The 10,693-nt window shown below is 43.7% G+C and overlaps 1 gene segment (V, D, J or C); it reads left to right on the top strand.

Moving 5' to 3' along the window:
• The first annotated feature begins 308 nt into the window (after positions 1–308).
• Positions 309–764, top strand: LOC127160626 (Ig heavy chain V region 914-like). The segment is given in 2 exon segments: positions 309–375; positions 460–764. Coding segments are annotated over 2 exon segments (351 nt in total).
• The last annotated feature ends 9,929 nt before the right edge of the window (positions 765–10,693 follow it).

Raw genomic sequence — 10,693 nt, 5'->3', positions numbered from 1 at the left:
CCTGCATGCATCATGAACAACCAATAAGAATCTCTAAATAGGCATTCGTATCAAAACACCAAAAGTATATCTTTATAATTAGAATATTTTTACATCTAAAAGTGACATGTCCACTCAATTTCTTAATCTTTTTTTGTGCTTACAGACTTATGTTGTCCCTTTTCTCTACAAATCAATTCCAGCTATCAAATAAAATAGATTAAATGTCAAAAACATGAATTTCTTACATCTTGGACAACAACATGACTATATGCAAATGTTCATCTGCTCCATGTACTAAAGTGAATTGTGTCTGGGGTCAGAAGGAGAAATTCACATCATCTTAAACCATGATCTTCTCATCAGCTCTTTTACTGCTGACAGCAGCTGCATCCTGTGAGCTTCACTGATGCTTTATTAAACTTGAATCTGTTTTGAGACATAGTTAATAATAACACATTCTTTTATTGTTATTTTCAGGTGGTGTTTTCTGTGTTGAGCTCACTCAACCTTCATCTCTGGTTGTGAAACCTCAAGAATCATTCTCCATCTCCTGCAGGATTTCACAATCAAGCTATTGCATTGGCTGGATCCGTCAACCTGCTGGAAAAGCACTGGAATGGCTCGGATATCTTTGTAGTGGTGGTGGCACTAACATTAAAGACTCTGTGAAAAACAAGATCAGTTTCACACAGGACACGTCCAAAAACACAGTGTTTCTACAGGGAAATAATTTCCAGACTGAGGACACAGCTGTGTATTACTGTGCAACAGTCTCACAGTGACTAAACAAGCCACAGCTCTGTACAAAAACCTGAACACATTATTCAGATATATGTAATACCAGGGGTATTTTTTGCCTTTCATCAGCACCCAAGACCAGTCATAGTCTTTACCTGAAGTACACAGTCGTTTACAAGCGGCACACACAACAAAGTGTTGCTTTATTGTTGATAAACAATAAAAGACTTTTTAAATTTTGTTTCCTTCAATAGATTTTAGGCAAATATCCACCTTATTCTGCATTCATTTTATTTTATAAAATGTTCTGTTACTATTCCAGTTTGAGAAACTGCTGCAAACAATTCAGTGCATGAGTGAACTTTCATGAATCCGGCATCACCAGTACTGACTCTAAACAGATGAAAGAAAACACACATTGTTGTCACACATAACACTCTAAATGAAATTGTCTGTTGTGTGCGGGAAGGCGGAGCAGGGACAAGGAAATAATGAACACGTACTTTAATATGATAATCCAAACAAGGGAACAGGAATGAACAGGAACAGCAGGGAAAACACATGCTAACACAATGAAAAGTAACATTAAGAACCGACCATGAACGAGGAACTGAAACAAACTTAAATAACCAGGCTAATGAGACAAGGGCATGTGAAAGCGATTAAACAATGACATCATAAAAAGAAAAGGAACAGGGAAGACCAAATAAGGACACATAGGGAAAAAACAACAAGACAGTCCACAGGGGTGTGACAGAAATATTATCACAGAAAGTAATTATACAGTGATTAAATGGTAATATCCATTAACACATAAGGATTTATTAATCCATCCACACTTTATAACATTTATGAAATATGTTCTCATAAATGTCACATATTCACATTTATTGTAATTAATTTAATCACATTAATTTATTTCTGTACAAATGTCTCTTTTTTCATGCACATGTACAAAGAAGAATTGACAGGTTGGAGGAAGAGTTCATGCAAAACTGTGATGTTTATCTCTCATTGTAATGTGTGGTCGAGGTAACAGAGGAGCGGAGGATCCAGATGCAGCAAACATTTATTTAAACAAAACACAAGGTAAATCCAGGCATGGGCTCAGGGCAAAAGACAAGGCAGAACATTGGCACGCGCACACAAAGCAGCCATACAGGAACAACACCAGACCCCGAATCATGGCAAACACAGGTGTTAAAATAGACAGGATAACGAGGTAACATGGGGAGGAGCTAATCAATCACCAGGGAAACTAACAAGATGGGCAAAGGAACATGGGAAAACAGAAACAATGGGGAGCAAGAATACTTCAAAATAAGAATCCACAAAACCAAAACAGGGAAACATAGACCGGAATGATGACATAGCCCCCCTTCAAAGGAGCGGCTTCCAGACACTCCACAAATACACAAAAGTCCAGGAGGGAGATGGAGTGGAGGGTGAACAGGGTGAGCGATGGAGGGCCAGGTCCATGTAAGGGAGCAGGGAGCCAGGATGAAGCTGGCAGTACAGGTGGAGTAGGGAAGCACCACAGCAGGGGAGACGAATCTGAAGATCCCCACGATGGGGCAGAAACCCACCAAGGTGGAGCAGAAGCCCACCAGGGCAGAGCAGACGGAACAGGAACCCCCCACAGCAGAGCAGACAGAGCTGAAGCCCACCAGGGTGCTGCAGATGGGACAGGCAGATCGGCGGAGTGTGTAGACACCAGCGGTGGATCCTCCAAGCTGGATGCCAGTGACACCAGAATCCTGGGTACAGCACAAGTGACATGACGAGGCTCTGGGAGATCAGCTGAGGTATGACAAGGCTCTAAGAGTTCAACGGTGACTTGACCGGGCTCTGGAAGTTCAGCTGTGAGCTGACTTGGCTCTGGAAGTTCAGCTGTGACTTGACCTGGCTCTGGAAGTTCAACGGTGACTTGACCTGGCTCTGAAAGTTCAACGGTGACTTGACTTGGCTCTGGAAGCTCAACTGTGACTTGACCTGGCTCTGAAAGTTCAACGGTGATTTGACTTGGCTCTGGAAGCTCAACTGTGACTTGACCTGGCTCTGAAAGTTCAACGGTGACTTGGCTTGGCTCTGGAAGTTCAACGGTGACTTGACCTGGCTCTGAAAGTTCAGCTGTGACGTGACCTGGCTCTGGAATTTCAGCTGTGACTTGACCTGGCTCTGGAAGTTCAACGGTGATTTGACTTGGCTCTGGAAGTTCAACGGTGATTTGACTTGGCTCTGGAAGCTCAACTGTGACTTGACCTGGCTCTGGAAGTTCAACAGTGACTTGACCTGGCTCTGGAAGTTCAACGGTGACTTGACCTGGCTCTGAAAGTTCAACGGTGACTTGACCTGGCTCTGAAAGTTCAACGGTGATTTGACTTGGCTCTGGAAGTTCAACAGTGACTTGACCTGGCTCTGGAAGATCAGACGAGTCATGGACAAGCTCAGAGATGACAGCCATTTTGTGGAAAGTCTCTGATCTGGCGGCCATTTTGCAGACGGTCTCTATGTTGGTTGTTGCAGAAATATCGCGCTGCTCCTCTGCAACTCCGACAAAAAAAGCAGAGCCACTCAGCTGCAACGCTATATTTATATAAGTTTCCAAAGTCCAGCTTGGGTCATGCAGCGGCATGAGTGAGCTGAGAGGCTCAGCTAGCCCCCCTCGAAAAAAAATCATGAGGGGAATTTCCTCCATTGTAGCCAGATTAGCTAATACAACAAAGTTATGGACATAATCCTCCAAACAACAATCCCCTTGACGGAGACACATGATTCTCACTGCTGGATCCATATTGGGTCTGGTGTTCTGTAATGTGTGGTCGAGGTAACAGAGGAGCAGAGGATCCAGATGCAGCAAACATTTATTTAAACAAAACACAAGGTAAATCCAGGCATGGGCTCAGGGCAAAAGACAAGGCAGAACATTGGCACGCGCACACAAAGCAGCCATACAGGAACAACACCAGACCCCGAATCATGGCAAACACAGGTGTTAAAATAGACAGGATAACGAGGTAACATGGGGAGGAGCTAATCAATCACCAGGGAAACTAACAAGATGGGCAAAGGAACATGGGAAAACAGAAACAATGGGGTATTCATTGTCAGACATTCACTCAGTCTCAAGATGTGGTAAAAAGACTAAGTGAATCTTTTCGGCTGGTTTGTACTGCCTCTGGATTTACATTCAGCAGCTTTCTGTGGTGAGACAGGCACCCGGTGACTCACATTGACATACAGTTCTCCAATGTTTTCCCAGTCAGTTCAGTTCACTGAGAATGATTCCAGCAGTCACTGTAGATAAACAGCCTCAAGACTAATTTTATTACTGTGCAAAGTCTGAATGGAAAAACAATACAAAAACCATCACCTTTCCTGTTGACTTCACTTATGCTCCATTTCCAAGAGGTGGTGCTCTTGTCAAGCAGTTTCAAACTGACTCACTGATCAAATGTTTTCTTGACTGAGAAATGGACAGTCTAATTTTGAAAGTCTGAATTCATGCTTGAACTGCTTAACTAATGCACAGATAATCCTGAGTTAATATATAACTCATGAAGAACTAAACTATTTATTAATAATTACTGCATCAGCAACAAATGAACATTCTATATGATTCATAGATTAAGTAATCAATAAATTGATATTAGTTAAATGTGTCATAATATATTTATTCCCTAATAACATATTATATTAACTAATAGTGTAAATTCATGTGTTAATTACCACAATGGGTTGAAGCCATGCATTTCAACTTCCAGTTGTTATGACTTTACTTGTTGAGGCACATGACTAACTAACTAATTCTAAATCCAGTTTTGTGTCTCAACAAGTAAAGTCATAACATAATGATAACTTTGCAAACCATTAGCTGATGATTAATTAAAACAGACAACTGGAAGTTGAAGTACATAGTTTTGACCACTGTAGTAATTAACATATGAATTTACATCATTAGTTAATATAATATGTTATTAGGGAACTAATACATTATGACAAATTTAATAACAATTTATTTATTACTTAATCTTTGAATCATATAGAATGTTATAGATAAAAATAGAATATTTATTAGTTGCTGATGTAGTAATCATTAATAAATTGTTTAGTTCTTCATGAGATATACATTAACTCATAATTATGTGCATTAGTTAAGCATGAATTAACACATATTTGTGCACCTGTATTATAAAGTGTTACCAATAAGTCTTCTAGTAATTTCATCACAAATTATATTCTAGTGTTTACAGAAATAATTGTTTTTATTTTTGTCTAGATTTTTTGTTAAATATCTGTAAATTAACAGCTTTGATCAATGCATTATGTGCCACAGTATACATTTAAGTCAATTCATTTAAGAAGGAAAAAAGTCCATGAGTATGTATATTATATATATGAGGAAACAAACAGAATATATTTAATGATTTTAATGGCTCAGTTACAAAGAGCAACGACTTCAGTGTTGTCATTTTAATTTAGGGACACTTTATTTAATTTGGGTTTATTTTACGGTTGTCATTTGAATTTAATTTGTTCACTAAAAATGTATTGACGCAAATCTCCTTCCTTATATAAACAGGTGCTTATGTACACAGTCAAGAGCTCTTTAAGTCCTGCGGTGGAAAGAGTCACAGGTCCCACCTAAGAGAGTACAGACAGACAGAATCATGTACTTTAGATTATTGTTATTGATTTTATCTGCAGCACCCAGTGAGTATCAGTATATTACAAGTTTATTAGGGAGTCTTGTAGCTGCTACTGCTTTAAAATATGATCAGTCATTTTCAGAGGTTTTGTGACAATAATGTGTACAACTCATTTCAGTCAATGACAGTGTTTTTAAATGCATGTTTCCAGGTGTTAATTATATTGAGCTGAGTTTGTATTAGTGAAAATGTTTTTATTTATTGTTCATAGGTCTTTTCTGTGTTGAGCTCCTGTCATGGTAGTAAAACCAGGGGAAATGTTTACCATCGCCTGTAAGATTACTGGATATTCAGCATCAGGTGGTGGCTACAGCACACACTGGTTGTTACGGGGAGTGAGAGGCAAGAGGCGAGCGGATCCAATTGCGAGCTTTTATTGGTGGGATGAAGCAAAGACATGGTCGTACAGGCAGGGTCGAAACAGGGGCAGACAGAAATAACACAGGCAAGACTTAGAGAATAATTCAATGAAACGAGCAGAGTCCAGAAGGCAGGCGGCGAACAGTCAAAAAACGGGGAAGCCAGGCGAGGGAACAAAGAACTAGGGACTAGGAACTAGGAAGCTGGAAAACGCTAACGACAATAATCACAACAATAAAACTCCGTGGCTTGCATGGGGAAAGTCCGGGGCTTTTATAGAGCTGCTGATTGGTCACGGGAGCTGACGCAAACAGCGCGATGGATACTGGGAGATGTAGTCCGGGGTGTGGTGTAACAGTCAGAGTGTGAGGATAAGGTGAGCGCGACATCTGGTGGTGAGCGGTCCGCAGAACACCGACCAGATTCGTGACATAGCCAGCCCCCCCAAGGAGCAGCTTCCAGATGCTCCAACAGCAAAACAGTCCTGGGGAGTGGTGGGAGGGCCAGGAGACTGAGGCAGAACTGGTAGGGAGGAAGCCTTCCAGGGCGGAGCAGAAGGCGGAGCAGGAGGCGCCGGAGCCCTCCAGGGCGGAGCCAGGGGCGCCGGAGCCCTCCAGGGCGGAGCCGGAGGCAGAGCAGGAGGCGTAGGAGCCCTCCAGGGCGGAGCAGGAGGCGCCGGAGCCCTCCAGGGTGGAGCCGGAAGAGGAGCAGGAGGCGCCGGAGCCCTCCAGGGCGGAGCGGGAGCCCACCAGGGTGGAACCGGAGGCAGAGCAGGAGGTGCAAGAGCCCTCCAGGGCAGAGCAGGAGGCCCAGCAGGAGGCCTTCAGGGCGGAACAGGAACCCGTGTAATAGTCTGGGACCTGGGGAGAACAGGGACAGAGGAGGCAGACAGAATAAGGGGAGAAGCAGAGTGTTTGAGGATAAATGCCGCCTCCCTAGGAGGATCTACAGCCGAAGCTGACACCTCAGGAGGCATTGGTGCGGCTTCTCCGACAGGGAAGGCCTCTGGAGCTGACTCGTGGTCAGACGGGGCCTCTGGAGCAGACTTGAGACCAGACGGGGCCTCTGGAGCAGACTTGAGTCCAGACGGGACCTCTGGGGCAGTCTTGAGACCAGACGGGACCTCTGGAGCAGACTTGAGACCAGACGTGATATCAGGGGCGGACTTGTGACCAGACATGACCTCCGGGGCGGACTTGTGAACAGACGTGACCTCCGGGGCAGACTTGTGAACAGACGTGACCTCCGGGGCGGACTTGTGAACAGACGTGACCTCCGGGGCGGACTTGTGAACAGACGTGACCTTAGGAGTGTAGTGTGTGGCCCACATACTGAGAATAGTGATCGCCATCACACTGGCGGACATGATGTGACAAAGCTCTGGGCGGTCAGACAAGACGTGACTTGACTCTGGGCATTCAGACAAGACGTGACTTGACTCTGGGCATTCAGACGAGGCGTGACTTGACTCTGGGCCGTCAGGCGGGACGGGACTTGACTCTGGGCCGTCAGGCGGGACGGGACTTGACTCTGGGCCATCAGGCGGGACGGGACTTGACTCTGGGCTGTCAGGCGGGACGGGACCTGACTCTGGAGCAGCAGCAATAACTTCATTTGGCTCATGAGGATCGGCTGTGGTTTGACTTGGTTCGTGGTGATTGGCTGTGACTTGACTTGATTTGTGAAGATCAGTGGTGACCTGATTTGACTCATGGAGATCAGCGGTGACTTGAACTGGCTTGTGAAGATCAATGACTTTACTTGACTCAGGAACCACGGCTGTGACGTTGCTTGACTCAGGAACCACGGCCGTGACGTTGCTTGACTCAGGAACCACGGCCTTGACGTTGCTTGACTCAGGAACGACTGCCTTGATGTTGCTTGACTCAGGAACGACTGCCTTGACGTTGCTTGACGCAGGAACGACCGCCTTGACGTTGCTTGACGCAGGAACGACCGCCTTGACGTTGCTGGACTTGGGAGCTTGACTGGACTTGGAAGCTTGACTGGACTTGGAAGCTTGACTGGACGTGGAAGCTTGACTGGACTTGGAAGCTACAGCTTTGGCTTGACTTGACTCTGGAACAACAGTCGAAGCTTGACCTGGCTCAGGAGACACGGCTGTAACTTGACTTGACCTAGTATGAACAGCCGCTGTAAGGTGACTTGACTCGTGGAGAACAGGTGTGACTTGGCTTGACTCGTTGGGAACAGCTGTGACTTGGCTTGACTCTGGGGTGGCAGCTGTGACTTTACTCGACTCAGGAAACACAGCTGCAACTTGACCTGACTTGAAAACTTGACTTGACTCTGGAAACGCAGCTGCAACCTGATATGGCTTTGGTAGGGCAGCTGTGACGTGATGAAGCTCCATTCTCGCCGCCATCTTGTGAATGGGCTCCTCTGTCGCCACCATTTTGTGAGCGCGCACTGGCGCCGCCGCCATCTTGCGAACGGGCTCCTCCTCCGCGACACCCACGGTAAACGGGGAGCCCACACACAACAGAGCAAAGTCCAAAAATTCCGCGAGTGATGAACGCGAACCCTCGCGTCTCAGCCTCGCCCTTAAAGGCTGATTTACGCCATTGCAGAAAATCTCTATAACTATACAGTCCGGGAGGGTGGAATAATTTGCTATAGCCAGAAACTCACGGGTATACTGCTCAAGTGTGCGTGGTCCTTGCTTGATCCTGGAAAGAATTCTGTCAGTGTCCATGTCAAACGAATGTCCGGGAGTGAAGCTGCTGGATCCTTGTGTGACAGAGTTTTCTGTTACGGGGAGTGAGAGGCGAGCGGATCCAATTGCAAGCTTTTATTGGTGGGATGAAGCAAAGACATGGTCGTACAGGCAGGGTCGAAACAGGGGCAGACAGAAATAACACAGGCAAGACTTAGAGAATAATTCAATGAAACGAGCAGAGTCCAGAAGGCAGGCGGCGAACAGTCAAAAACGGGGAAGCCAGGCGAGGGAACAAAGAACTAGGGACTAGGAACTAGGAAGCTGGAAAACGCTAACGACAATAATCACAACAATAAAACTCCGTGGCTTGCATGGGGAAAGTCCGGGGCTTTTATAGAGCTGCTGATTGGTCACGGGAGCTGACGCAAACAGCGCGATGGATACTGGGAGATGTAGTCCAGGGTGTGAGGATAAGGTGAGCGCGACATCTGGTGGTGAGTGGTCCGCAGAACACCGACCAGATTCGTGACACTGGTACAGACATTCAAGTGGAAAAGCAATGGAATGGATCGGATATTTCTATACTTCCAGCGACAATCGTGTTGTAGATTCTCTGAAAAACAAGATCAGTTTCTCTTCTGAATCCTCCAGCAATGCAGTTATTTTAACAGGGAAAAACTTAAACACTGAGGACACAGCTGTGTATTACTGTGCTACAAACTGGCAAAGAAAATGTACAAAAACCAGTCTCTCACACATTTTTTTTTTTAATGAAACAAACAGCTACACTGTACTTTGCAGATCTTTTTCATATTAAACATCTTATGACACAATTCCAAAGTCAATACGGCAAAATCAAAGCAAAAAAACAAACAAACAAAAAACAAAACAAAACAAAACAAAAAAGGCCTTTGTAAGCCTTTAAGTTATATATTTTTTAAATTAATCTGCTAAATGTAACATAACAACCTTGGGTGCACATGTGACCCCAATTTAAGAATAATTTAGTTGCCAGAAGAGGGCACCCTTCCATGATAAATGAAAAAGAAAACAAACATTAGGTGAGCTGTTTTTTTTTTTCTTCTTCTTCTTCTTTTTTGAACACACCCACCTCTGTGTTTCCACAAGCATGAAAAAAAATATATCAATGCAAACCCGACTGCCATATTTTCTATTTAAACAACTAGTGAGTGTTTGATCTGAAGAGAAGAGACAATGTTCTCCATAAAGCTCTTTATGCTCTTTGCAGCTGCACACAGTGAGTGTTTTTATTTTTTAAAAAGGCATTTAGGGGGTTTTATTTAGGCAGTTTTACAGACTTACACTGTACAATGTAAAATCCAATCCTGTTTTGTCAGTACTCTAGTTCATTTGATGTGTAAAGCATTTTTTTTGTCTCTGTGTTCAGGCGTTTATTCACAGGTTGTGCTCACACAGTCTGAACAGTCAGTAACTGTGTCTCCAGGTGGTTCCTACAAACTGACTTGTGCATGTAGTGGATTCACTCTTAGTAGCTATAGGATGCACTGGATCCGTCAGGCACCTGGAAAAGGACTGGAATGGATCATGCACTATTTTTCAGACTCTGATAAGAGCTCAGCTCAGTCAGTGCAGGGCAGATTCACAGCATCTAAGGACAGCTCTAATCTCTATCTGCACATGAGTCAGTTAAGGACTGAAGACACTGCAGTGTATTACTGTGCAACAGGCTCACTTTGCTTCTTTTCATACAGCTACCCTTATAAAAACCCAGACGAGACTGTATTTTAGACTATATTTTAATATATTGTTTTTCTTATTTAATGTAAAATAATAAATGACTCTGATACCATTTTGTACTGTTTTCCTCATACTTTAACCTCTTTAATTCAGGTTAAAAACAACAACATCACAGCCGCTATCTGTAATTTTTCTTAAACGAACAATTCACCTAAAAATGACAATTTACTGAAACTTTACTGACATCATCCAAGCATCATCTGCACAAATTCTGAGAAATGTAACTTTACTTTACTTGCTCACCAATAAATCCTTTTCAAAATGAGAGTTCAATCAGCTGATAAAAACATCACAATAGTAAACACAACTCCAGTCTACAATTAACGTTTTATGAAATGAAAAGCTGTGTGTTTATAAATTTAAATTTTTGGGTGAACTATTCCTTTAATGATGGACTTCTCACCAGACATTAATAATCCTTGTCAAAACATTGTGCCATTATGTC

Source organism: Labeo rohita, unplaced genomic scaffold (assembly GCF_022985175.1).
Source record: "Labeo rohita strain BAU-BD-2019 unplaced genomic scaffold, IGBB_LRoh.1.0 scaffold_405, whole genome shotgun sequence".
In the NCBI taxonomy this organism is placed as follows: domain Eukaryota; kingdom Metazoa; phylum Chordata; class Actinopteri; order Cypriniformes; family Cyprinidae; genus Labeo; species Labeo rohita.
Note: the sequence above shows the minus strand (reverse complement) of the source record. Positions and strands in the feature narration are given on the sequence as shown.